At 50.1% G+C, this 27,524-nt stretch overlaps 8 protein-coding genes and 1 non-coding gene across 10 annotated transcripts; 2 read left to right on the plus strand and 7 right to left on the minus strand.

Annotated features, from left to right (window-relative positions):
• Positions 1 to 3,573: 3,573 nt before the first annotated feature.
• On the minus strand, positions 3,574 to 6,263 carry HMPREF1120_02378. 2 transcript variants are annotated; one of them, XM_009156419.1, is made up of 4 exons: positions 4,994 to 6,263; positions 4,146 to 4,859; positions 3,993 to 4,093; positions 3,574 to 3,946 (listed from the first exon to the last, which is right to left on the minus strand). In XM_009156419.1, exons 2-4 carry the CDS (start codon positions 4,505 to 4,507, stop codon positions 3,891 to 3,893), a joined length of 519 nt encoding a protein of 172 aa, XP_009154667.1. In that variant the 5' UTR covers positions 4,508 to 4,859; positions 4,994 to 6,263; the 3' UTR covers positions 3,574 to 3,890. The 2 variants fall into 2 exon arrangements, with proteins under 2 accessions (XP_009154667.1, XP_009154666.1); XM_009156418.1 differs by having other exon boundaries at positions 4,146 to 6,263.
• Positions 6,264 to 7,365: 1,102 nt separating this feature from the next.
• Positions 7,366 to 10,528, minus strand: HMPREF1120_02379 (minichromosome maintenance protein 5 (cell division control protein 46)). The gene is made up of 2 exons (XM_009156420.1): positions 8,726 to 10,528; positions 7,366 to 8,669 (listed from the first exon to the last, which is right to left on the minus strand). The coding sequence occupies exons 1-2, from the start codon at positions 10,399 to 10,401 to the stop codon at positions 8,165 to 8,167; spliced, it is 2,181 nt and encodes a 726-aa protein (XP_009154668.1). The 5' UTR covers positions 10,402 to 10,528; the 3' UTR covers positions 7,366 to 8,164.
• A 369-nt stretch (positions 10,529 to 10,897) lies between these two features.
• Positions 10,898 to 14,255, plus strand: HMPREF1120_02380 (uncharacterized protein; the record flags this gene model as incomplete). The annotated part of the gene is made up of 2 exons (XM_009156421.1): positions 10,898 to 13,947; positions 14,006 to 14,255. 2 exons carry the CDS (start codon positions 10,898 to 10,900, stop codon positions 14,253 to 14,255), a joined length of 3,300 nt encoding a protein of 1,099 aa, XP_009154669.1.
• HMPREF1120_02381 (uncharacterized protein) lies at positions 14,227 to 17,172 on the minus strand. The gene has a single exon (XM_009156422.1). It carries the CDS (start codon positions 15,711 to 15,713, stop codon positions 14,616 to 14,618), a length of 1,098 nt encoding a protein of 365 aa, XP_009154670.1. The 5' UTR covers positions 15,714 to 17,172; the 3' UTR covers positions 14,227 to 14,615.
• HMPREF1120_09300 lies at positions 17,043 to 17,176 on the minus strand. The gene has a single exon. It is a non-coding gene; the product is annotated as a tRNA-Leu (tRNA).
• A 338-nt stretch (positions 17,177 to 17,514) lies between these two features.
• Positions 17,515 to 19,757, minus strand: HMPREF1120_02382 (ferric-chelate reductase (Fre2); the record flags this gene model as incomplete). Its single annotated transcript, XM_009156423.1, has 3 exons — positions 17,515 to 18,674; positions 18,777 to 19,108; positions 19,219 to 19,757. The coding sequence occupies 3 exons, from the start codon at positions 19,755 to 19,757 to the stop codon at positions 17,515 to 17,517; spliced, it is 2,031 nt and encodes a 676-aa protein (XP_009154671.1).
• A 929-nt stretch (positions 19,758 to 20,686) lies between these two features.
• Positions 20,687 to 22,221, minus strand: HMPREF1120_02383 (uncharacterized protein; the record flags this gene model as incomplete). The annotated part of the gene is made up of 3 exons (XM_009156424.1): positions 20,687 to 20,987; positions 21,057 to 21,107; positions 21,197 to 22,221. 3 exons carry the CDS (start codon positions 22,219 to 22,221, stop codon positions 20,687 to 20,689), a joined length of 1,377 nt encoding a protein of 458 aa, XP_009154672.1.
• A 1,365-nt stretch (positions 22,222 to 23,586) lies between these two features.
• On the plus strand, positions 23,587 to 24,993 carry HMPREF1120_02384 (uncharacterized protein; the record flags this gene model as incomplete). Its single annotated transcript, XM_009156425.1, has 1 exon — positions 23,587 to 24,993. The coding sequence occupies one exon, from the start codon at positions 23,587 to 23,589 to the stop codon at positions 24,991 to 24,993; it is 1,407 nt and encodes a 468-aa protein (XP_009154673.1).
• On the minus strand, positions 24,983 to 26,758 carry HMPREF1120_02385 (MC family mitochondrial carrier protein). The gene is made up of 4 exons (XM_009156426.1): positions 26,484 to 26,758; positions 26,375 to 26,433; positions 25,549 to 26,314; positions 24,983 to 25,495 (listed from the first exon to the last, which is right to left on the minus strand). Exons 1-4 carry the CDS (start codon positions 26,571 to 26,573, stop codon positions 25,454 to 25,456), a joined length of 957 nt encoding a protein of 318 aa, XP_009154674.1. The 5' UTR covers positions 26,574 to 26,758; the 3' UTR covers positions 24,983 to 25,453.
• Positions 26,759 to 27,524: the final 766 nt, after the last annotated feature.

Raw genomic sequence — 27,524 nt, forward strand, 5'->3', positions numbered from 1 at the left:
GAACTATTATTATAATTATTAATTAAAGATATAGACTTATATAAGAAGACGAATAAAGAATAGAAGACTTAAGTTTATTTATAAGTTATTATAGCTACGAGGCGTAGGCGATATACCGCTAAGCGTAGGAAAATACTACTTTAGGATATACGGTGCTATTATAAGACTATATAAGGCTATATTAGAAAGAGGGAGAGTACCTACTACGTAACTACGACTATATACGCGACTCTATCGATACGGAATCCTATATCTTCTCGAGGACGAGAAGCCTAGGAGAGAGGGATAAATATTACGAATACCGATACTAACTATCGATAACTTATATTTCTCGGCTATTCGGATAGAAGCTAAGAGATATAAACTATATACGCCCCGTATAAGAGAGCTTTTCTTCTCTTATGCTTCGAGTCGTATATAATTATAGAGTTAAGGAGTACTTAATACTAATTGAAGACTTATCGCTGAACTCTGCCTATTCCCATTAGGCGTTCCTAACAGTTAGACCCGAATAAGCTAATTAAGGTTCTATCTAACTATCGATCTCTCGAATATTTTATAACTACTAAATAGCTTAACTAATAATAAGTATAATAGAGCGAGTTTCTATTAGAATTTAACTTCTAGATATAATATCGACTAGATAAGTAAGGTACGAAACTAGATAGTTTAATATATAGACCCGGCGACTAGCCCGAAAATAATAACGATATACGGGTAAAATATTAAAACTAGGTTATCTTAAAGCTATAGAATCTAGGTATCGATATACTACTTATAAATTAACTAAAGATAGTTACTTAATTAGTAGTAACGTTTATTCGGAAAACCGACGCCGATTCTATCGAAGAGTAAGTTAAGAGAGTATATATATACGACGAACTACTTATATAATTAGTTAACTATATAAAGAGAGATTTAAGGAAGATTTCTAAAGACCTATCTAAGAAGTACCCGCGTATCTTACTTACTAATTATAAGTATTATAAAGATAATAATATACTCTAGTATAAGAAGTATTTATAGGTTCCGGATAACGATAAGGTAAAGCTAGCTATCCTATAAGTCTATTACGATACCCTAGCGGCTAGATACCCTAGAAAATCGAAGACCTATAGCGCGTTAAGCTACTCTTACTTTTAGTCTAGAATAGTAGAGTATATTCGCTAATATATTAGTAACTATTACTTATATAGACGTACGAAAGTATTCCGTACCGGATACTCTAGAGGATTAATATAATTGCCTATTCTAGTACGACCGTGGCTTAAAGTTATAGTCGATTTTATCGTTAACTTACCTAAGAGTAAAAGCTCTACTAATAGTATAGCCTACCGAAATATTATAGTAGTAACTAATCGGCTTTCTAAATAGCGTTACTATATTTCTTATATCGATATAAGCGCTTCTAAAGTAGCCCTATTATTTCTTCGTTATATATTTAGTTACTATAAATTACTAGATACTATAATATTAGACCGAGGACTATAATTCGTATCTAAGTTCTAGAAATAGATATACCGTATATTATAGATTAAATAATATTTATTTAGCGTCTACTATTCCGAAATCGACGATTAATTTAAGAACTCTAACTAGATCTTAGAATAATATCTACGAGTATACTATAATTATCTTTAGATCGATTAGATAGATTAGCTATTAGTAGCTAAATACGTAATTAATTACTATACGTTAAATATAATAAAGGTATCTCTATTCTTCGCTAACTACGAATACTACTCCCGACTAGAAGTAGAATCTCGGAACGTAACGATCTAAAGTTCTTTAATATCTATCGATACGATACTTAATAGATAAGTAGTAGATAAATTCGCTATACGAATTTCTAAGATTTATAACTAAGTTCGTTTCGAGATAACTATAGCTTAAGCTAACTATAAACGAAAAGCGAGTAGATAGTACCCTTTTTCTACTTATTAAATTAGTAATCTAGTATAGTTAGATATATATAATTTAAAAATAAATCGATCTTCTAAAAAGCTAGATCTTAAGAATTACGAACCGTTTAAAATTATAAAGGTAGTAAATCTACGTATATATCGATTAGAACTACTAGCTATCTAGAAGATCTACGACGTCTTTTATATCTTCTTATTATATCTAGCCTCGAAAGATACTATACTAAAATAAGTATAGCCGCTATCTCTATCGAAGATAATAGTACGAGATAATATAGTAAAACTAGAGTACGAAGTAGAATCGATTCTAAACTTAAAATATTATAGAAGAAACCGCCGAATCTAATATCTCGTATAATAGAAGAGAGATCGAGAGAATTAGAGAGACTAAATAAATATATTACTAGATTCGGACGAATTAATATAGAGATTCTATAGAGAGAACCTCTAGCGACTAGGTCCTCTAAATAAATATAACTTCCTATTACCTAACGTTAATAAAATATCTATATATATAGAATCGATATAGCTATCGATATCTCCTAAACTAAATAATACTCTACTCCTAGATATAGATAAAATATCTATACGTACGATAGTATAACTACCGACGTCTTCTAAGTTAAATAAATCGATAGTAGTAGAGTAATCGATAGATTAATCTACTAAGGACGAGAGATATCGCTTCTATCGAATAAGAAGACTAATACGATAACTAAAAGAAGCTAATAAATATAGTTAATTAATATTAGCCGTTATTATATCGCGAGTAAGCTAATAACGAGTCGATTATAATAGTCTTCCTAGTATACTATACTAACTAAGTCTTTAAAGTTACTCTATATCTTCTAGTTAATAGTCGTAGTAACTTAATAATAACTAGCTAAAAGGTTAGTATTCGAGCTAAATATATTAATAACTAGAAGATTTGCGCTATTAACGAGAGATATAGTATTGAAGAAGACTTAAGGAACGTATAGATAGTATATATAGGCGAAATTAGGTACAAAAGGGTATTAAGTTGTTCGGACTTAAGAGATCTCGCTATAACTTTAGGGGGGGTAATATTACGGATTAGGCCTAGATATAGTTATATAACTAGTATATAATTACTTAGTACGTAACCTAATTGGCGCTAAGCCCCATTTGGTATTTATGGCTAGCGTAGGCGCGAGCCTCGGTCTGGTACTTCTACCAACCGAGCGCTCCCAACTCTCTTTATAGTCCTTCGTACAACAATTTACTCAATTAACGCATCTCTTGCTCGCGCCGTGAGAGTATGGAGGTGCACCGTACAGTACTCCCAAAGATGGAGTTGAATCATGCGGGGATCAGTTGTATAAAAAGTACTATGGCCAGGCCTCGTTTTATGCCAAAAAAGCGGGCCCTATAAATTACAGACTAAACCTTTTCCGGTCAGTAAATACGAAAACATAATCTATAGGTAGCGACTACTCTACTAGAAGGACTTCTACTACTATCGCTTTATAGGTATTAATAGACGATAGATCTAACGAGTAGTTTACTCTATTAACCGCTAGTATATCGGGAGTATATCTATAGAGCGGCCGGCCGCTCTTTGCTGTAAGATACTGTAAGCCTGTCCACGACCTGCCTAATCTGGTTTAGTGCCAATGTTGGCATAAAAGGGGACCTGGCCACTGTATATTTACTACAGATTTAGCTGCGCCACTGGCACGGGTACTGTAATCGCTTTTCTGCGGCCTCCTCCTAGATTGCTAGGTTTCGCTAACACAGCTACCTGGTAGTCTTGCACCGGCCGTTGTTGAACTTTACCTTGATCAAGCATCGAAACTAAGCAAAACTTGAAGCTAACGGAGCATGACTTAAGGTCATTTTTTAGCAACCTCCTGTAACTTTTTGGAACCGAGTTTTGATTCTCGTCGGGTGGCGTTGATGGCTTTCTATCATTATATTTCCAATCCCAGCCATAACCCATAGCAAGTTCTAACAGTCCACACCAATCGACCTGAGTCTCCCAAGGGTCTCGGCGACTTCTGTTTCTGCTTGTTTCAGCAATGTTCTGAGGCGTACCATGACTCGGCTTACCGCAAAATGCGTGGTCCTCTGCTTCCACAACATCGAAGACCTGCGAATGGATGGGAGGCAGAACTGTGGCTGCTCCCTCTGCAAAGTTTCCTGCAAACAGTCTGCCTTGTGTTAGAGATGAGACAAGGTTAAAGTGGCCAGAGATCGGCTTACGTGTTCATGTCGACGATGTTGACTCTCATGCGGTATTGACCAGGCTGGGTGATCACAAGCTCTCGAAAGGTTGCGTAGCCCAGGGTAGGCTGTTCTCCTTCTTGGGATTGCTGCAGTGGATGGATTGAATCTGCAGTTCGCCCGCGCAACAGGTCTCTCCGGGGCGGCGCCAGACTTTGCTGCATGTCAGGCGTTGTAAGGGACACAAAAGCCCACAAACCGTTCAAATCTGGCAGTTCTGCTTTTTCCTGTTTGGTTTGCCGGTTCCCAAAGGGACTCTCTGTGGTAAAAGTCACAACGACCGGCACCTGAAGTGATCTCCCTGCAGCAATCTTCGAAGGCGGTGCAACAGCGAGCTCCATGTTGTACTTTCGATCGTCGGAAAGCTCTCGGCAACCCTGAGATAAGGTTGTCGGTTCCTGCAACGAGGGGTTTTGCGAAGGAGTAGTATGATAATCGATACAAGGGCTGAGCACCGGTCTAAGTGTCTTGGTGTTCCTGAATGACCGCAAATTTTGCGAGGAGGCACTTATAGGAAGAGCCTGTCCGCTCCGAGAGCGGACGGTGTGGTGATCACATAGGCAGGGTTAATGTCTTCAAACAGCATGGATGCGTTGCATTTTGTCAGAGCAGTTTAGACTCCTTCCGAATGTGTTGGTGCGATCCAAACGGGCTGGAGCGTGAGCCAGTGGTGCAGCACATGATTCTTGCTATCTTCCTTGCGCGTTTGTTAATGCTAGGCGTCTGCTTTCTCAAGCCACCGGGACAGCCGTAAGGCGTAATTTGTGGACAAGGCCATGAAAGGGCGCAAGATGACAACACATGCTCGTAGGAGTACATGTACATACCGGGCTCGACACAGACCTGTCGAGTTATGGACTTTCCTCGAAGCCGCAAGAGAGGTAGACGGAAGCCACAAATGGCTCCTGGTATTCAGATCTTGCAGGGTCCGAACGGCCGGAGGATCTGCTGTGCTACCAGAACACATCTCGGGTCAGGCCAAATCGTGAGGCGGCGAAGGCAGTAAGGACAGCCGAAGAGATGACCAGGTATCGCCATGAGACAGGCACCACACTAAACTGGAGAATGGTGCCGCGGAAGGTGGATCCATACGTGAGCGACCGGGATAGAGCCGCAGATCGAACGGCTGGCGAGACCCCAAAACGAATGCAACGAATGACTCGCTACCATATTTGTCGGACTGTCAGGAGGGTGCGATGGCTTGGTTGCCGCTTCAGCTGGGGATGTGTTTAGGCGATTCTGATGCCTCAAATGGTCCTAATCCTTGTGACGGTCAAACAATTCAAGCCCATTCCTTACATGATTGATGTCATGCCAGCCCTGGAGGTCATGACCTCTCGTGGTTGCGGTGTGAACCTCTCACATTCATTTTTCCCCTCGTCTCTGAGCCAAGAAATCGCTCTTCGGGCGCATGCAAGTCTATGGCATATTCCGGAGGCCGGCGCGGGACATCCCTAGCTGATTGCCTGCCACGGAGGACGATAAAGCAGATGCGATCGGGAAGAACGGTTTGGCTGAGCACTTTGGGACAACGACTGACGGCCTGACGTTCGACGCAACAAATCTGACAGGCAGCTGATCGTCCTGCAAGGGAACCTAATGTAACATGTCATACACACAGCCCATTAGTCTGATGTGACAGCGCTTGAAATTGTGCAAGGCAGCAGGGCGGACGCAAAAGCAACATCCGACAGGCGGGAAGGAAGCTGGTGAACGCTCTCGGAGTGGTGTCGATCATAGGATCATATCTCGAGCCCTCCAGATCGGGCCCAGTTCCAGCCTTTCCAAAATACAGCCAAGTCAGCAACTGGCACTATACGAGGACAGCTTGACCAGAGCAAGCAGCAGTGGACCACCCAAAGGTAGATGTTATCTACACAAGGAGAAACCAGGTCGGTAAAAGCAACTCTTCTTGTGTTCGTGATTGCTGGGTTGCGTGAGGAGACAAGGTGCAAGTCGGTCACGACAATAATGATGAGGCTGAGCTGTGCCAGAACGCTTGCATACACCAAAGGCAGGATCCGGACGAGGAATAAGCGAGATGGCTTCAAGCCAGGAAGGACTCAAGACACAAACTTGAATGTGGTCCAGCGCGGCATACGACAGCGCAGTTTAGTGGTAGTAGTACCTGCTAGCACGGACGTAGTGCTGTTAGTACTTGTATTTGGTGGTTAGACAGCACATACTGCGACTACTAGTACTGGACTTCAAGGTGTTCTATATTTATAGTCGGACTAATTGTAGCTCAGGCTGCTAATAAATTATGGCATCAACCACTTTTAATGACTACTACTGCCCTCCGTCCCATCTCCCTGCCATCTCTGCCATTCTGATTCGAAAAGTCAGCCCGTCATCTCTGCAGCATATCGCACCTCTTGCTTCGAATAGGCCTCGCACCAACAAATAACAAGGAATATATCTCCTGCATCTTAGGGCATGTCGTCTGCAGCCCAGGACCCAGCGAGCCGGTTCCCCGTACCCATGTTCTGTCATCGCTGCTACTATGTAGTATGACATGTGCGGAGCCTTGCCGGGTGCCATGCTCCGCCTTACACTGGCATCAGACATCAGATCCTGGAACACAAGATCCTAGATAGTACCCAGGTAGGGTACTGGCAGCAGGGTGCTTCAAGTTCTCATCTCGCACACTGGGTTTGTACCACTATCGCACTTGCCGCAAGCTAGTCACTCCCATTCTGTGACCAGGCATAGTATTGGCCCCCTTCTCCGTCACGATCCCTAATTGCAATCGAAGAAGAAGACTTCCTTGAATGATCGTGCCTGCGCTATGGGTCAGGGTCTGCAGGACTAAGTCCAGCTTGGCCTCCGTATTCCGGAAAGTACCTGAGACCGACGTCACCCTAGACCGACTTACAATAACTTCAATTTGAAAGGGTCAAATCCCTCTCATTGCAGCGACCCGATTTACCGGGTATAGCGCATGGGAGTTTTGCTCATCAGCCCATCAGTCCAACAGCTAATGTGAATGCCTCACCTTCTCCACCTCTCCTGGTGCTATGTGTATGGCCGCGCAATCCATATGACCTATCACACCGGCCTGTTCTCAAGCACAAGGAGGCCGAATGGCTCGACTATCCCCTTGCTGGGCTACTTTTCGTGCCGAAAAGCGGACTATCAATTCATGCTCCGCATTTTTCAGAACTGAAATCTCCGCGTCTCACTCCTTGAGCCCGGTCAAGGGTCTCCTAGCCTCTCGCTGGGGAAAGGGGTCCTATGTCGGGACTATCGGCCCCGACATTGGAGCAAAATAGGCTTGATTGTATGGCAGAATATGAGGAGCAACAGGCTGACGCCAGTTTCAACCTAGTAACTATTCTGGAGCCGATACTGTTTCCGTACCCTAGCATTTTCGGTCAATGGCACTGCGCCGCGAAGCACGACAAGCGGGTCAAGGGCGCCGCTCATGTTGGTCGCGCCCGAAATTGATGGACGTTGACGCCTTAAACGAGTCCTAGGGGTATGCCGATGCTCTGACCAGCTTGGCTCATGGCTCTGAGAAGTACTCTAGAGGTTGCTGTCCTACCCTAATGGTTGTCATAACACACATCTGATGATCCCTGACCTTCCGCTTGCGGTGTCTAATCCGAGATGTTCAAGATGCAGTGCAACCCCAGTCTATGGGTCCTCAGCCAACGATGGGTCCTCAAGAAAGATATATGGAACGACACTTCAGAGAATTTGTCATGAGTCGAGGTCGTCGCTCGCTCCGGTGGTCTTGGCAAATCAAAAACACATGAACTCTCTGTCAGCCGGTCAAAGCTACAGATGTTTTGAGCCCATGATAGGTATGTCATGAGATGGCAAACGAACAGTCGTCGAACCCCATTAATAGAACAGACACCATAAACCCCGGTCAACCTTCCAGCCCGCCAGTGCTCACTCCGAGAGCCGTCGACCTCAGCAAACCGTTCCCAGCCTTCCTGCAACGCCAATAACCACTAGCAAGGTTCATGTTCATAAGAGCGACAAAAAGCTGATCAAACACCACTTCTGTACACTTGGCTGCCGCCATTCCTCAATCTTATCGTCTCTCTCCGCTGCAAAACGTGCAAAGCTCGCGCCAATGCGGCTTCACTGTATCCCCTGCCTTGGACAAACTCTCGCCGCAAAGTTGCCAGGCTGGTGCTCCATCCGATTGGGAGCCGTCTTCTGAGTTCTTCCTCTACCTTGCTCACTTCCTCCATTAACTCCCTATTTCCGCTCATGCCGCCTGCACCCTCGCCCTGAGACACGGCGTCCATGGTGCTAGCCAGGAAGAGACGAATGGCCTCATCGACGTGGTGTTCCTCGGCGACCGGCGACAAGGTAAGTTTGGCGAGGGATTCCGTGATGCGGATGATGGCTTCGAGTTGACGAACTGTGATGGGTATGGAAGATCTGACGTTACTGTTTTGCTCGGCTTGAGCGACCCGATTGCGGATCGAGACGAAATGTGACGACAGTTTCTCTGCCGCCGGAGCTGAGAGACGTGGTGCGCAGCGCCTAAAGTCGATGTTAACGAAAAGTTCAGTTGCATGGGAAGATGGGTGGTTACTCACGATTTGCAGAAGCTGATGTATCTCTTCATCTTCTCTACAGAGATTTCCACCTCGGCCTGTTCCTCCACGCCATGGTTGCCCATGTGGATGCCCATGACGTGTTTGGCAATTGTCTCGTCCCGTTTTCGATCGTGGTCGTCCCTGACAATGAATATCATGTCAAATCGGGACAAGATGGTCGTCTGGAAATCAATGTTTTCTCCTGGCGATTTGAGATCGTCGTAACGGCCGAAGATCGGGTTTGCCGCAGCCAAAACCGACGTGCGTGCATTGAGAATCGTGGTGATGCCTGCTTTGGCGATTGAAATGGTTTGCTGCTCCATGGCTTCGTGGATTGCCACACGGTCTTCGTCGCGCATCTTGTCGAACTCGTCGATACACACAACGCCACCATCGGCAAGCACCATTGCACCTCCTTCTAGGTAGAACTCGCGCGTCTGAGTGTCTCGCTGTACGGAAGCAGTCAAACCGGCTGCCGAGGAACCCTTCCCTGAGGTGTAGATGGCGATCGGTGACACCTTCTCAACGAACTTCAAGAGTTGAGATTTGGCGGTACCGGGGTCGCCCAAAAGCAGAACGTTTATGTCACCTCTCAGTTTCATGCCGTCTGGCAGAATCTTTTTCGAGCCGCCCATTAGCAGACAGCAAATAGCCTTCTTGATGTCCATATTTCCGTAAATCGAAGGCGCTATACACCTGGCGAACCGGTCGTAAAGATCTGGAAGTCGAGACATCTCCTCGAATTCTTGGATTTCCTCGTCAGAGAAGGACGTGGTTCCGCTTGCGTTGTGGTCCACGTCGGTAGTGATGCCGACCGCGCGCAGGTATGGATTCCTTATCGCAACCGTGCTGTCTTTCTTGGAGCCTTTGTTGGCCTGGTAAATGGAAAAAACACCCATTATGGTGCACCGCGTCCCTGGGACAACTCGGTTGGTCAAATAACGATCTGCCGAGACCAGTATGTGGCGTGGCAGTTCTCCGACAGGTACTTGGTCCGGAGCTTCCTGCAACTTCAGAACCTGTTGGTCGATAAATTGAGACTTCTCGTGGACCACAAAGTAGGGGTCCAGTGGGCACGAATCACCCATCTCTTGGCCGGGGACTTTGGGTCTGCCGCATGTGCGTGGGAGTGTGATGCCAGAAAACCCTCCTTCTATTGGCAGAAACTCGACATGATCGCAATTCCGACACTGGATGCAAACTACCGTGGCTTTTGAGGACAAAGTGGACGCCCCGATCACAATGCCAGGGATTCGGACCAGATGGGAGACGTTTGTCGCATTGAGGTCGCGGATGGAGATTTGGGAGACGGATGAATGGAGGAGGAGTTGATGCTGGGGGAGTTTGACTTCGGGATCGTGGGGAAAAACGATTCGTTGTGTGCATTGTTTCAGTGCTGCCTCGAACAGAGGTATCACGTCCGCAGGATCGTTGGTCAGTCGGTGAGCCAATTCTTCATTGTACGAGATCAAATGCGTAAGGTCGATGTCGCAATAGTATTGCTTCACGAGCACATTCTCTCGAATCTGGTCTCTGTAGATGTATGAGCCGTCAAGCTGGAATGCGAGCACAAACTCCTTCAGCTTCGACTGCAATTCTGTCCGCGGTTCCGAGGCGGCGTCTTGGTGTGGTGGCAGTACACTGAGGGAATATGCCGATCTGGAGTCCATCGCCATCTTGAACTTCTGTCTGCTTGATAAGATGGCTCAGAAAAGACGCAAACACGTACGAGAGCGGGTTGCCTTTTTGTGGAGGAACAGGGGCGGGCAACACCGGCAGGATAACAGATCGGACAGATCTTGCGCAAAAAGGGACAGACGCGTTTCGTGTCTCGCCTCGCGTTTCTCGTGCCGACGGACGCGTAAAGTGGTTTTGTGCCGGGAAAACTAACCACCGAGCTCCGAGTATTACCACTGTACAGCCTGTGGTAGTACTTGGCGCGCATCTTTCCGCGGAGCATCTGCGCTGCGTGTCCTTTGGCCGCGGGTCTGACACACTGGCTCTTGTTGAACTTCAAGGCACGAGCGTCGAGCAGCCGCGGTAAACATGGCCCCTCTGAGAACCAACGTGGTCCCTAGAATGCATTTCGACTCTATGCCTTCAACTACGTGAGGGTAGTGAGAAAAGCCCTTCGGATGTATTCTGAAACCGACATTGTTGGACTTCGTCGAGATGACCTCGCCAGTCCGGCCTGGGTCACAGCCGCAGTTGACCTCGCCCATCGCGAGCTCGCCTTCAACCGGATATCCTTTTCCAGACGTGTCAAGAAGCCCTTACAGCACTCCTAGGGGACCGCTGCGACGAGGATCGACGGCGAGCTCAATTACAAGCGTTGGAGGCGCTCTCGATACTGGTTCCGTAAACCATAACAATACCATCACAGAGGTTGGGCAGAATGCCATTTCCACCTTGCTCCAACATCCGATTGTACGAACTGGACTGCAAGCAAACACTCCTCTGCCGAACTCTGGATACAAAGCACCGACGCATCGTGACATCCCCCCTGTGGCGCTTACGAATATTCCGCATGTCGAAGCAAAGACGTTCCATCCTTACCTCGCGCAAGTGGGGTCGTTGTATGAAGCTTTCCAACGGGCCAAGCATGAAAATGAGGGAGAGACTTCGTTGTTCCACCGGGACAAGAAGGACACCAGAAATGAAGAATGGGAGGCCATTCTGAACAAGCGGCTGCCGCAGCGGCCTGGTCATTCTCGGGTGGGATCGATGAGCTCCAGCGTATCCACGCCTGTAGATACACCGCAACCGAAAAGGCGACAAAGTGGCCAGCGTCGTCATGCTGCAGTTACTCCTCTGTCTACGATTCCGCCTGTCTACTTCGAGGAAGATTTCCATCTGGAGAACCCAAGAACTTTCGACATCGTCTCTGAACATTCTGAAATCGTCCGCGACCCTACTGGCACCCCCAGCGGGAGGAAGTCGTTGGCTACGAATGCAATTCTACAAGAGAAGTTGTCTTGGTACATGGACACTGTCGAGGTTCACTTGATCAATTCCATTTCCACAGCGTCCAAGTCCTTCTTCTCGGCGCTCGGCTCACTGAGGGAGCTACATGGCGAGGCTGCAGACTCGGTGGATCGCATACAAAAGTTGCGCAAGGAGCTCGCAAAACTGGATAAGGAGATGGCAATTGATGGCCTGAAAGTGGTCAATCTTAACCAGCGCCGCGATAATGTCCGTCAGCTTGCCCACGCGATGATGCAGCTCCAAGACATTGTGAAAGCCGTACAGGATTGTGAAGACATGGTAGAGATGGGTGAAATCGACCAGGCTTTGGATCGTTTGGACGGCGTCGAGGCATTGATGGCTGGGAGGGAAGTCAAGCCCACGCAGCCTGGCGAGTCGGTCCGATACCCGAAACGTGATTTGCGGAGAATGAAAGCACTCGAAGGTGCTTCTGATGACCTAAATCAGCTACGGTATAGGGCAGGACGGGGTTACGAGGCGCGGTTTCACACCAGCTTGTTGAATGACATCAGGCGTCATGTTGAGCAAACAGAGACTGGAGCGACGCTTCATAGATGGGGCTCTGCGTACACCAGACCAAGGCCTGGCCAAAGGAGAGCTCCATCAAATTTTCCGGGGTATATGAACATCGGGCCTGAATTGCGGGCCGAACTTGAAGCGGAGATGAAAGGCCTGTCGAGAGCCAGATATACCACACCAGCCGCGACGACATTCCGGGCCTTGGTCTTGCGGGAGATGAAGAGCATGATCAGGAAGCAGCTACCCAGCTCCAATGACGACGACAACGTGTCCACCGTATCAGCATCAACTGTGGGCGGCAGACAGATGAGTCAGCAAGAGAAATCCTCCATTTTGGCCAGGAATCTGAGAGCCCTCGATGCGGAGGACTGGTATGAGATGTTGGCCAAGATGTACACCAATATTAGCGAGGGTTTGCGCCGGCTCAGTGTGCAGGTCAAAATCTTGCTGGATATCACAAGTACTTTGCCGGATCATACGATTCAATCACCACCGAGGAGTCCTGAGCCGGCGAGCATCGACAGAGTAATGAGCCCCCCAACTGGTCGGCCGAGAGCGAAAAGTACGGTGCAAGCGGAGATGCAACAGGCGCTTGACCTGTCGAGTTTGTTAGGCGAAGGTGTTGATCTGGTTCAGGGGCAGATTAGCAAGGTAGTCAAAGTGCGCTCTCAGCAGAACTCCGAGCTACCACTTACGGACTTTTTGCGATACTTCAGCCTCAACAAATTATTTGCCGATGAGTGTGAGGCAATCTCGGGTCGAAGCGGGGCGGCCCTGAAGACGGTTATCGACACCCAGATCAAGGATTTCGTGGCGCATTTCGGCAATTCTCAGAAACACGAGATCATCAAGGTCATGGACAGCGACAAATGGGACGCGAAAGACTTCGGAGAGCCGGAAAACGAGATCTTGGCTCGGGTCATGGAGGGCAGCACCAATGATGCTGTCGCTTGGATCGAGAGTACCATGATCTGGCAGAATGGAAGCAACGACTCCAAGGGAAGCAACGGCACTGCAACCAATGGTACTGCCGGAGCTGCGGCAAAGGTGCGCAGCGCTGTGGTGGACGAACAAAAGTACATCCTCCCGGAATCGGCTCTGGCTATGCTCCGGTCCATCGAGAGCTTCCAACACCTAGCTGCAGGGATTCCTAGCATGAGTCCAGAAGTGGCCAATCTGTTGTTGGACAGTTTGAAGTTGTTCAATTCGCGAAGCTCTCAGCTCATTCTTGGGGCTGGCGCCACGAGGAGTGCCGGACTGAAGAATATCACGACCAAACACCTTGCTCTGTCGTCCCAAGCGCTCAGTTTCATTGTGGCCTTAGTTCCGTACGTCAGGGAGTTCTTCCGTAGGCATCTGCCTTCCCATGCTGCGGCACAGGTGATGAATGAGTTTGACAAGGTCAAGCGTCTGTTCCAGGAACATCAAAATGGAATCCATGAGAAGCTGGTTGATATTATGTCCGGTAGAGCGTCGATGCACGTCAAGTCAATGAAGAACATTGACTGGGAAGAAGCAGCGAAGAACAAAGCAACCACCGTCTCGCCATACATGGAGACCTTGACCAAAGAGACTGCCACCTTGCAGAAAGTGTTGGCCAAACATTTGCCCGAGGGCGTGGTCTCGGGTATCATGTCCCCCGTGTTCGCGAGCTACCGGGAACAATGGACAAATGCTTTCAGAGGTCTCAACCTCAATTCGACTGAGGCCAAAGAGAGGTATGTCTGTCGGTTTTTTTGTTGTTAGAGGAATGTGTGCTAATTGTGGGAATCCTAGGGTACTGGCAGATGCGGAGTTCTTTAAGTCTCGGATCAGCAAAATCGAAGGGGCTGGCGATCTGGGTGAACACATTGTCAATATCGTCCAGGCGAAGGAGGTTGCCAGCGCACCTCCTCCTGCTGAAGCGGTAGAGGCGCCCAGGAGTGGGGGAACCGAGGGTCTAGAGTCCGATGCAAATACTGCTGGCGCCAAAGCGCTGGATTCTGAGGGAAAAGAAGAACAGAAACCGACTCGAGAGCAGAACTAGACGAACGGCTGGTGTTCTGCACCAGCTGCTCTCCAAATGCTACACCGAGAGGGATGACATGCTCGATCCATCACCTCCTTTAACACACGAACTATTACTGTGCATTGACAATGTTCATGTGCTTCTGAGCCGTGTTGTTTGGTTATATTCGCTACTGTCAGACCCAGATGGGCATGGCTATGTCATTATCATACTTGAGAGGCCAGCTGCTGGTACTGCGGACTGAAACAACCGGACGACTGGAGTATAGACTGCAGTGGGAAACAGCAAAAATACCTGCCTTCCCCTCTCCCAGCAGATTATTTCACCGGCACGGTGCCTTCGCCACTGGCCGCGCATATCAGCTTCAGGATTCCTCCATCAGAAAATGGCGGTGGCATTGACATGGCTGCTGACTCCGCCGGGACAGTTTGCAGGGCTGCTGGAGAAGAAGAAAGTCCAGCGATTGTTCTTCTTGGCCAACTGGCTGGCCTTTTCGAGATCGAGCATCTCGCCCAGAGGCATTCCCCAGAGAGCTAGGATATACTCATGCAAATGGTAGGACTCGGGGGTGGGCCACCTCTCAAAGGCCGGGGCGTCACCGCCGACGGCGGCGAAGTAGCAATCATGCAGCCAATCCTTCATGGCTTCCTCCTGCTTGACGCCGGCCCACTGACCGACGGTATCCTCGTGACCCGCGGTGCCCCTCAGGGCCAGACGCTCCCGCTCCTCAGGAGTACGCTTGTAATAGTCCTCGACCCAGCCGGAGCGGATGAGCAAGATGTCGCCGATCTTGATGTCGCCACCTTGAGCTTGCGGGCGGATGTCGAGGCCCTGGGCTTTCCCGCAGGCGACGAGATCGTCATACGAGATGGCGTGGGAAGTTGCAGTGTCGTACTTGATGCCCTGGGAGTCGGCGTAGCTCCGGTAATCGAGCAGGACGGCGCGGCCGGAAAAGCCATGTTCCGACCAGTGGTGGACGCTGCATTTGTGGTTGGCCGTGGGGCCCACGACGTCGCTCTTGTGCGTGTTGTTGTAGAAGGTCTTTGTCGGCAGGTGCGCAAAGTGCCGGAACCCGTCCCACTGCGTCCCGCTCTGCGTGTTCATGTGGTAGATGTCGTCAAACACCACGTCCTCGAACAGCTCGATGATCTTGTGCTCGAACTTTTGCCGTCCAAATGCCGGCTGCGCCGGCACGTTGAGCGGCAGGTCCAGCCGCGCCATCTCCCCCGTCCGTATCTCGGACGCCGCCGCCGCCTTGACCCGCGCCGGTGTCAGCAGGTTCAGTCGTCCAATGTTGTCGTCCTTGCCCCAGACCCAGGCCGCTTCGTCTGGCGCCCCGACGATCTTGGGCAGGTTCTTGCGTGTCGGAAACGACGTCGCCTCCGGGTCGAATGGGATCTCGCTCGCCGTCTTGCCCAGGATCGACTCCTTCAGTTGGCCCAGCCGGCGGCCCGCGTTCGACAAACTGTCTGCCATTTCAAATGTCTGGTCGTTGTTCGTTTCGATCTCGGGAGAGATTTCTCGATATCAGGTGGAATGGAGTTGAAGGGTTGCTGTGCTGCGAGATGCAAAAGACGCGGAGAGACAGACAGGTAGAGGCAGCGAGGATGCAGCAGCTGTGATTTGAATTGATCCCTTGCAGGTAAGGTGATGAAGAAGCTGCAGTAGATCCTGCAGGTAGGGATGCCCTGTAGGTTTGTCTACAGTATATACAAGATGCTGGTAGTGGGCCTCCGCCGGGTCGTCAGAAGATCAATCAAACTCACATATCCGAGGTAAATCAGCTTAGCTCAGTATCTTTTTCCCCGGAATTCCAATCCTTTGTTGATTTCCCCCTTCGACCGTTGTGGGTATTTTGAGGGGAAAGAGTGAAAGTAGTGGTCTTAGTAGTGTCGTTTCACTCACATGTTGGCCGCCGGCTTCCCCAGTTCAAATACCCACCGGATACTCGACCACTCACTGCATGAGACGACCGAGTCCATTTGCATCTTTTCTTATCTCATCAATCCTTAGGTACGCAACTCCGAGTCCGTCTCATCTCACACCCCGCGCGCCTGGCAGCCATCGGAGGGCGACCAGGATTCAACATCTCACTCGGCTCATCCTTTTGGTGATGACATAGCTGACAATGGATCTTGTCAGGGATACCATACCATGGGCAGAGTCAAACCCAAGGCCATGTCCATGTCCATGTTTGTTGGAGATGGCAGGAGTGGAACCCCGTCGCTAAATGTTATGATTCAACTGTCCATGTCATCCCGGTAGTAGAAGTGGGTTGACTTTCGTGCACCGTGACCGCATCCATCATGTCCTGGACCTAGGTAGGCACCTCAGGCTGTGCGGGGAGTAAACCACTACCACAACTTGATGGCCAGTGTAACATTGGCGACGCGCGTGCACAAAAACTCACATCGTCATTATTCATCCCCTTCCCACACCGTGTGCCATAGTACTAGTGGTACTAGTAACTGGTTCGGTGAACTTGGCCACTGAGTGCAGCCTGACCACTGGGAAAGATAATAATACAACTGTACTATGATGTGATGATTTTTATGCAGTCGTCGGGCCGCGGGTAAAAAGCTGAGTGAGGTCCCACAGGAACCAATCAACGGACACCACCTTCGCAGCTGCCGAGCTTCAAGTTCTGCGCTCTGCAAGACACGGTTCAAGTTTGGCTGGCTCGGTTTCGAATACTGTAAACTGGCTGAAAATTGAGAACCATTATAATAACTCCAGCCAGGGGATTCTCAAAAGACTAAAAATAGTTGTATCCAACCAAAAAAACTCAAAAACAAAAAACAAGATTGAGAGGAGTGGGATTCGAACCCACGCGGATTGCTCCATGCGAAGACAGAAACCTGTACTCAGGTCCCAAGATGGAAAATCGGAAGACTTTCTTCTCTTGAGTCGCACGCCTTAGACCGCTCGGCCATCCTCCCTGTGGAGTTGAATTGGAGGTGCAATTCATGTTAAATTTTTGGCTGTGAGTCTTATATTGGTGCGCCCGCAGGGTGCCAAGAATTTCCCTGCCCGGACTGCCTACATACCACTTTGTACAATGCATGTCCTGCCAGTGGCGGCTCTACTTCCTACCTCCTATTCTACGGTACCTACATACTGCAGTGTCCGTACAGTACCAGTACAGTAGTACTGCATCCTTATATCTAAACTCCAAGGCTGTTTCCGTTTCATCGCGTGTGAAAATAAGACAGGGAAGCCATTTGCACGGCCATGTTGGTGTCCAATTGCGCGAATTGGGCACCTAAGTTTCTTCCTTCTACCACGAAAAGGCATCAACTTCAAGTTCAAACGAACAGTGGCCTACCATCTCGCGACCAAGCCTAGCCACGATTGCCCTCACGTCGTCGCACATCTCCCCAGGGCCACAGACCACGACGGCAATCTTGGACCATCCAAGGCTTGCCTCGTCTCGTAGCAACGCACTAATATCCAGTCTCTTGCCGATGCAGATTTCTTTTTCGCGGACTTCGCCCAAGACGCTCCTCAATGAGTCCACCAGGCATTGATCGGCCGTCTTGACGCTGTAAAACAGTTTAACATTTGGATGAGACCATAGAAAAGGGGCGAGGCCCGTAATGCCCATTCCACCTCCGATCAGGAGCAGACGGTCGCTCTGCAGGAGGGTCTTGGTGGGAGTGGTTGGATACGGCCCTTCAAGCAGGGTGAGCAACCCTTCCTGCGCGCGTAACGCTCTGGTCATGCCGACTCTCTTTCGCACAAACAGTGTCAGGCCAGAGTTAGTATAGCGACTGTCCACATGGGCAAGTCCCTCTCGTTTCGGAGGATCCAGCGTGGGGGCCACTTGAGGATGATTCTTCTCCATATCATTGCCGGCGTCCGACGGAGTATTAGTAGTCTGGTCCTCGCTGTAGTTGTTCGTCCTCCTGTTAAGGACCGCCGTCGGAATCAGAGAAAAGGGATGATTCTCCCATGGTCGCAGTGGGCTGAGCGTGGGGAAATATACATAGACGCAATGGCCTGAAGCCACCCAGCGGATTGCTGGAATATCGACGCGAGCAATCGTGGGGCTGATATCGGTGACCCTCGCCCGGCGGATGCCCGTTTTCAAGATGCGCGCCACCCGAGCCAGTCGGTCAAAAAACCAGACGGCAAAGGTGGCATACAGCCATGTCTCGTAGCCAAAGCATCCCTCGTCATCGTACCAAACATGGTACCAACATCCCACTAGGCAAATCACTGCCATGACAATATGGGTGACCAGAAACAGCTCGTATGCCCGTTGACGGATGACAAGCACGCTCGTAGGCACGATAATCACCGCTGCAACAGTCCCAACGCAGCCCCAGATCCATAACGGTGTCCCGACCGTCGTGGCGTAGTACCCGTCGTTCTGGTATAAGATCAGCGAAATGATAATGATGGAATGCAAAAGAGTCTGTAGCAGGAACAGCCGGGCTATTCAGCGGTGCAGTAGCATGTAAGTCGAGTGCGACCAGTTGGTCAGCCACAGCAGGATGTTGTTCCGACTCGAGAAGAGAAAGAGTACAGGCATCTGACAGAATGCTAGAGCTCCCGTACGCCACATGAAGTAAGCCAGGAGTTCTTGATAGTGATTCCGGTACCATTGAAATTCTTCGTTGGGCCATAATGTCTTGTACCCAACTGCAAGAAACACAATGTTCAAGATGAACAGGAGGGCGATGTAAAGACTTTGACCCACGGTAGGCGCATTGCCTAGTAAGAAGGGTAACGGTCGATTGTGGTAAGTCCCGATGATGCTTGGGTAGATCCAGGGATGGATTCGTTCCAGCGCGCCAGACATGAAGGGAAGATACCCCAGCCACGTCAGAACGATGGGGAGCCCAAAGGCAGTAAGTAAAATGGCAAGTCTGTTAAACTCACCAAATTAGTACCGCAGCGGAAAGAAATCGTTTTATTGTCAAAAGGGCTCAGCTAGGCGGGATCTAACACCCAAGGACGGTGATGGGCGACAACGTACCCGTAATACGACTCCAGGGCTGTCTCGCGGAAGAAGTAGATCAAAGTATCCTGAGTGATTTTCCAAGTGTGATAAGACGTCAACATGGTCATATTCAATGTCGCATCCATGTCCATCGCCATCATGGTAGGCGGCTTCGTGATATTGGCCATGACTTCACCATAGCTCCATTTGGGAATGATCCTGATATCCCCTGTGATCTGCGTCTCCCAGAACTTTTCGATTGTCGAGGTCCGAACGTTGCCTGGACAGTATAAGTGTATGCACCATGCTATGGAGCTCAGGAAAGGGAAATCGGATGCACGACAAACTGCCAGGTTGTGCGCAGTATCGTCGGCGGTCGTATGTCCCCCTGGGCTAACTGTTGCAGAGCACTGCAGCTTGAAGGGGGAGAAAGACCGGAAGCAGCCATGAGCACAGTAGGGGTCGTAGAAGGTAAACCCGTCAATACCAGCGAGGCCAGTCCTGGTAACGGGAATGGGACCTGTTGCGATCACGCTCGGCAAGGCGCTCAACAAGGTCAGCCGGGGAAACTTCATGATCACGAAGCCAGCCTCCTGTGTCTGTGGGATGGATGAGAAAACCCGGAACTTAGCCGCAAGGTTGGTTTGTAGGTGATATTGCTCTGCTTGATAGAATGGTCATGAGCTCTTTGTCACCTAGCGATGGAATGGAACATTCTCTGCTTCTGAGGTGTGTGATCTGTGGACTTCAATATAAGGAATGGTACGGTTTGAGTACTGATGTCTTCAGGCTTTGGGTTGCAGATAATGTGCTCTCCGATGCGAGGGCCACGGCAGAGCTGTAGCCCATGATGCCCTTGCCGTGTTTGACACGGGCATTGACCGATACATGATGCCAGACACTTTCGAAAGTGTGAACACTTTTGCATTGTGATGCTCCTAGGCTGTGGTGGTGAGAGGGTTTCTGATTTGTGTCTTCCGGCTGCCCTTTCATTCGACAGTCGATGGATCCTTTGACTTGCGTCGGGGTCCGATCGATCCAGACATCGCATAGAGAAACGCTTGATGGCGGGCCGAGTTCTGCTGGATCATGAGAACTTGCTCATTGCCCCGGGATGGGGGGAAACCTGCTCGTAATCTGCTCAGACTAGCCGTTAAGGGCCGAAGCGTTGAAACCCTGCCTGAAAAGAAGCGAGACAGCAGGGAGACATACCTAACGCTGGTGATGAAGCGTAGATGAGGAAATAAAGGCTAGGTATGATCGAAGCATTGCCAGCTTGAAAGACTACCAGGCAGTTGGACACACTGCACAGGACAGGGTATGTGGACAGATGAAAGTGTGGGGCACGAACCACCACCAGTCACTTTGCAAGGAAAGGTGGATCACACGCAAGGCTGCGGACTGCACAGAAGGACTCGATTTATTGTGTTGCAGGCACTGAAGGTTCTTGTCCTCGGTTCAATCAGTCACACATGGTGTAATGCGTTCCTCTCTCTTTCTCCCTTCACGATGTCCAGCTTGCTCGCGGGAAGTCCAACGACTCATCCGCCATAGCGGCAATGTCATGCTGCATCTCCGGGAACTTTTTGAAAAAGCCAGGCTTCATGGTCCAATTTTTGAAGTTATAGGCATAGTCCAGAAAAATCTTCGATACCTCGTACCGACCTTGGCGCGGATCGTATGTAAAGATGTCGCGGTCAGAGAACGGCCAATGGAAATTGAAGTTCTCAACGAAAGCAGCGGAAAAGTCTCCCGTCGCGGTATACTTTTTATGTTCGAATACCAATCGGTCGCGAAGGCCGGGCCTGGATCGTGGTACTCGTCAGTCGCGACAAATCAACAGGGTCAAGGGAAACGCAAGAGCTGTCACTCACCAGACCAGAAAGTCAATGACTGCGGGGTGCTGAATGTTCTCCTGTGACGGCCTAGCCAGCTATGTCAATTTCACTTGGTTCCTTTCGAACTCTCATTTCAGGAAGGAGCCAAGCGGACGCCGAGTGTGCCCTTGACATACCTTGGTCGTAGAAAGACAGGGACCCGATCTAAGTTCTCCTTGGAGGGATTTTCTCGGAACTGAATCAGCGTTTGACAGACGTACATCAAGGCTATCCTTTGTGCTTTGGACGTCCATGTACCGAAGACGCGCTGGTCAACCTGTCGCAGGGCTTTCCATATGGGATGTTGCGCCTCCGGTCCAACATTGTCCCAGCCCCAGATGGCTGCTTTGAAAGGCACATGCATGTCGAGGGTGCTAGTAGATGAGGTCCGCTGTTTCACCGAGTCAAGACAACTGATGAAGGCCCCATTCGAAACGTGCCATTTTTCCGAATCAGGGGCTACTTTGATCACTGAATCCGCTGATAGGAAACGGTAGTCGAAGGGTGATGGAGCCCTGGAGGTCCAGCCGGGATAGGTTGTCGCCCCCATCTCAAATGCCTCCAGAAGGGATGCGGGATTGAAATCGAACAACTCTTCAAGACCCATGGGGCCACTGACCGCTTCTGAGGCTTGCATGTCAAAGCCAACTCCGGGGCTCGATCTCTGCCCGTCGATGGCCGCCATCTCCGTGGAACCCGTCGAGTCTGAAGCATGACGATGATGATTGCCTGGGTTGGCCGACATCCGCTCCTGGAATGCGGTGGGAGTTGACGGGCCATATGCTGTCTGTGTGCAGACACAGTGGGATAGTTCGCTGCAACCGCATGGCTTAGTGGTAGGTTGGGCGCCAGCCTGGCCCTCAGTAGCAGATAGAGTCTGGTCAATGGTGGTGCGCAGCTTGACCAAAGCAGTACGGAGACGGTTGTTGTCGGTTCGTAGATCGTCGACGATACGAGTCAGGCTGGCAATTTCCCCTTGCTTATCACCAGCTTCCAAACTGCTAAGGCGCTGCTCGAGGTAGGCGATACGATTCTTGGTTCTCTCCCTTGTCGCTCGTTGCGCCAGACGATCCTGGATCCTCTTCCTTTCGGCTCGACTTTCATCCGTATCGCGCCTCCGGGGCTTGCTGGCACCGGTTGTTTTGGGGTTGGGTTCTTGCATGATTGTGTCACATGTGGTAGGATTTCGTCTACACGTCGGTTACGGCAGGTCCCGTAGAGATGCAGGCTAGGTCAGGAGTCTTCTGACATATTGATGAAGAGTCAGTATGCTGAGACTCAGAGCCCCGGCGGAGGTGTGAAGGGATATGCCAGGCGATTGTATCTTCTTGATCCAGAAATCTTCCGAGGCTTTTGAGAGGTTGGAGGCCAGACGAGAGCCGAAGAGTTCCTCCCCGGATCTCTCCCCCTCACCCCAATCGCCTCCCAGTGGGGTTCAGGAAGCGTCCTGGGGGATAGTACAACATGACAATTCGTTGATTGGTCGATTCATCAGCTGGCTACCTTAGGTAAGGAACTTCTGACAAGGCTGTTCTGGCAGACATTCTGCTGTACAGCGCGTTCGGATCCTGACAAGCATCATCACTAGTTAAGAAGTGCACTAGACATACGTTGCTGGTCGTATGGCGGGTTACCCTGACTGGCAAACGGTGACATGGCGGAGACAGCTGCGAAGCTGAACAGGTGCTTGAGGCCTGACGATATAGCAGTTAAATCACCGGGCCAGCGTCCAGTTCTGGTGATGCACTGCAGCATGCGGTGTGCCTAAGGTATGGACTACCTGGTCGGCACTCTAGCCTAAGGGTGTGGTGTCCGGTTGAATAGCGGTAGCACTGCATGCCTTTTTCGAATAGAGCCTCGATCTGGTGCGCCGAATGTCCATGGTCTGACACGGGATTACAAGACATCCATAGTAGGATGCAAAATTTGCTTAGGGTCCGCCGCGAAAAGATCTTGTCAGACATGTGTATTTCAATCTTACTAGGTAGGTTTGAAAAGTTCCAATTGCGGCCTGCCCTTTACTCAATCCAGCAGCAGGCAGATGCGAGACCGGCAACGCGAGTGAGACCGAGTCAAAAAGAAGCACAAAAACTGCCATCGCAGCACTTAACATGCTACTGCTGCGCAGGCAATGAGATGGCACTTAAAGCGGCGTCATTCATGTTTATCACGTGGTAATGTCGTCCTCCGCAAGACTCTCCACAGGCTGGTAACAGTGCCTTGGTCAGCCGGCTTTCGATTGGCCCTCGTTCTCAGCCTCATACTTCAAGTTCGACCTCCAACACTTCTCTTGCTGTGATCCGCAATACTTGATCCAACACTGCCTTTTCCGAGTGCACTGAAGCTACAAGGCCTATTGCAACGCATACCTATCTATACCCAGCTACTGCTCTAGCCTCCCCTAGAGTATGGAAACTGTGGTTTTATAGACGGCTCGAAGACCTCTCTGACGTACGTACTACCACTGCATCCATCGTCGCAAAATCGGACCAGACCAGCGTAACCGCCGGCGCCTCTATTACTGCCCATGCCACCATCTCCGGCCGAAGGCACAGACGGCTCCAAGACATGGAAGGCAGCACATCTTTTCGAAGAGAGCGATGCCGAGCGCTGGCCCAAGATCCACCAGCACTTGAACCAGAACGAGTTTCGAGCGGCCATCACCACGGCCTTTGAATTGCCGCCAGGCGACAGCTTCACGTATCATGCATCTGCCAGCGTGAATCTGGCACAGGTCGAAGCAGCAATCCATGCGGGGCGAGCGAACGGGCTACATGCATGGTACATTGAGCGTATCGACGACCAGCCTGCCGGGAATGGCCAACTTGCCAGTGATGCAACAAGCCCCAATAATGACACCCCCAATTCGAACGACGACAGAAGAATCCCCGGCCAACCCTCGCTCCGGATCGTGGGCTATCCTCCACCAAACGACATTCAAGCATACATCTCACTCTTTGACCCCACCAAGTCGGCGGCCAACAGTCTCAAATCGCTGGGCGCAAATGCCAAAAAGGACTCCATCCGCGCCTCTGTGGCCGACTATCTCCTCAGCAAGCGCTACCTAGACAAGTCCATCGTTGTGCCGAAGTACAAACTGCAAGCCTCGACAACCGTGCCGCCTCAGTCTCCTAACATCGACCCCTCGGGCAACTTGAACAACAACAATAATGACTCAGCAGCTGGCCGTTCTTCTGCCAGCAGTTCCACCACGTCATCAGCAGGGCACCCGAATCCAGCACTAGATTTCTGGGCCTATGCGTGTCATGCACTTGAATATGCCGGGCCCAACAAGAACACCGCGTTGGTCAGATCTGCACACCACATGCTGCCGGTCTACATGCACCATTTCGGTTGTGTAGTGCCGTCATGGGAGGCATTGCAGGTCGTGGCGAAGCTGGCTCAACAACACCACAAAAGTACATTTGCCTCCTTTCAATCGGGATCTCGGTCGGGGGCTTCTGCTTCTCTTGCCGGCGGTGGCAGTGGCGCCGTGCTTGACATGGGTAGCGGGAATGGGTACTGGACGCTGATGCTACGCCGATTGAATGCAAATTTGGATGTGATCGCAGTGGACAGCGGGCAAAGCCGGTGGCGGACGACGTGGATCCCGGACACGGTGGTCGCCGATGGCATCCAGTACCTGCGCAAAAGGAGCGGCTGTCCCGACCGCGTGCTGTTGCTGGTTTACCCGATTGTTGGGGGCGAGTTTACACGCAAGGTCCTGGACGCATATACCGGTGGCGTGGTATGCGTGGCTGGCACACAGAATGGCAACGGCTACACCGGCTTCAAGGACATGATGATTGATGAGTATATGGCGAGGCACAGGCCGGATTGGGAGAAAGTCTGCCAGATTCCACTGCCTAGTTATGCCGGAAAGGATGATGCTCTGTTCGCATTCCGGCGGAAGAGCGATGTGAGTAATGATTGATACGAACCAACAAACAGCCCGATGATTATTCTACAATGTCTTGTAGGAAAAAGCCGCTTGCCTGTCCAGCAGCCTCGTTGAGAGAGTAGGCGGCGCAAAAGAAGAATGACATTCCAGGCACAAGCATATTGTGGCATTAAGTATGGGTACAAAACGCTTCGTCTAATCTGCAAAGACAACTTTTGGATGTCTTCGGGAAGGGAATCTAAGGTCTTTTTTTCCACCTCAAAACTCTATCCCAGTCAATTTTGCAGAACTCCTCCCAACTTGCTTGTCCACGTCTAGGTGTATCATCCGCCGATGGTAGACCCCAGAAATCTAGAAATCCGAAGTATCTCTAATGGCTGTGTTTTGTCCCTCATGCTGTCTGCATGCTGAAAACAAACGCCGCTCAACGAGTCTGAAGATGCATTGAAACCGTTAATCTCAGCCGAAGAATCCGGCCGATCTAGCCAAGAATCTATTTCGCGATATCAACACCACCGGTGGCACCAAGAAGTCTCTGCAAAGTCACGATTAGAACATGTTATAGACAGCATTGGTGGGGACACATACCTTGATGTCACCATAGATGGCGAATTGACCAGCAGTCAAAGTACCAACCATAAACAGACGGGCACCAATACCAGCATAGCTGCCACGGAGGCCGAGCTCTTTGGCGATCTTGATCAATCGAGAGGTAGTGCTCTCACCGGGCAGACCCTTGGTCTTGTTGATCTTGGAAAGCATAGTGTCGGCGGGTTGAGAAACAATGGCAGCAGCGAAACCAGCAATCAGACCAGATCCCAGGTTGACAGCAGTCTTTGTACCGTCCGAAGCAGTCTTCTGGTCAACCAAGTTCTTCCAGACAGCCTCAGCAACCTTTTCGTAGACGACAAACTTGGCCATGGTGTAAGGAACCTGCTTGAACAGGATAGGACCGAAACCACTGTAGAAAGCACCGACACCCTCATTTCTCAAGATCTTGGTGAAACCAGAAACGAGACCGGAGGCAAAGGTGGGCTCGGAAACCAATCGGATACGGGTGGCCTCAAGGGGGCAGAGAGCAATATCGGCGAAGAATTCGGCGGCGGCAGAGGAGGCAAGGTAGACGGCAGTGCGGTTATTTCTCGCGGTATCGTAGCCAAGGAGGTTGATGGACTGTTGCTTGAAGAACTCGTAACCTCCGAACTTGAATGCGCCCTGCAGGAAGTAACCTGCGAAGGTCGGGCCAATACCGGTCAAAAGAGCACCAGCACCCTCATTCTGAATGACTTTTCGGAAACCGCCGATCATGCCATTGTTGTATGTGGCAGGGTCAAGCTGGATTCTGGTCTTGACGCTGGAAACTGAAGTTAGGACCTACGCGGCAATGAATGCGCGCCAGAATTTGGACACTTACACATCGACAGGAGTCAAAGCGCCGTGAGTGATGGAACAGCAGACAGCACCAGCGAAGGCCTTAATAAGTTAGCCATGATTGTATCCTGTGGACATTGGGTGTGCCTTACGAATCTGCTGTACAGAGCAACACCAGAGAGCTTCTTGGGCTCGGTGGGAGTCTCAAGAGCGGTGTTGACCTTGGGGGCTGCGGCGGCCATTGTGAAGGACTGAAGACGCGCAAAGAAATCTAGAAACAGACGCAGATGACTGAGAGGAGAGACTGGAAATGAGAGACCAGTATTTCAAGAGACAATGGACGTGCAAGAGGTGAAACTGCGACAAATCTTTTTTTCGGGGATTCACAGCTTAGGGGGATGGAGTTAAAGCTGCAGATGGTGTTTAGCCTCGCGCGGCGGGCGAAAATGAACCGGGCGGAGCACACGAAAAATGCCGCACAACCGAAGGCGCAATCTACAAGCCAATCATTGTGCGTGCCTGGCTGACTACGGCACATGAGCCAATGGCACGGCAACCAATGATCTGGTCACGTGCAGCTCTCCCTCTTGGCATCTCAATCTCGACTTCATGATACAATGTTGTACCCCAGCTGTTAAATCAGTCAATCGAGATTGTTGTTGACGAGACCCAGGACGGGCTTCTACGATTCTGCTTGATCTGTCTCGACGTCTTAACGGTGAGTGTTCCGGCTGAAGTCGTTGCCTTTACCTCAGTACTCCAAGAGGGGAGCTGGTGGCTGAGGAAGTAATTATGGACGGCGGGGGGAAACACGGGGACGTGTTGAGGAGTATCAGGCTCATTGCCGCCAAATGAAGGCGGAACCAAGAAGACTTTGAGCAAAGCTCGAACTCACGGGACGAAGCAAGATGCTCGGGATTTCTGAGGGCGCAGCCAGCTGTTCAACAAACCCCTCAGCGCCGTGATCCCACTGGTCGCAAAGGTGAGAGACATCAATTTAGTAAGAGGGTACCTTAGATATATACGAGGTGAGGATTGAAAGGTCGAGTTGCATATCACTCCCACCAGGTTATGTGCTGTATCCTCCATAACAGCGAAGAGTTACATTAGGCGGCAGCTGCAAAAACAAAACTTCTTTCAAAAAGACAAAAACACTCGCTTACAAGCCTCACCCCGGTCAGGAGGACTTGTAA

Source organism: Exophiala dermatitidis, assembly GCF_000230625.1.
Source record: "Exophiala dermatitidis NIH/UT8656 unplaced genomic scaffold supercont1.2, whole genome shotgun sequence".
Lineage (NCBI taxonomy): Eukaryota > Fungi > Ascomycota > Eurotiomycetes > Chaetothyriales > Herpotrichiellaceae > Exophiala > Exophiala dermatitidis.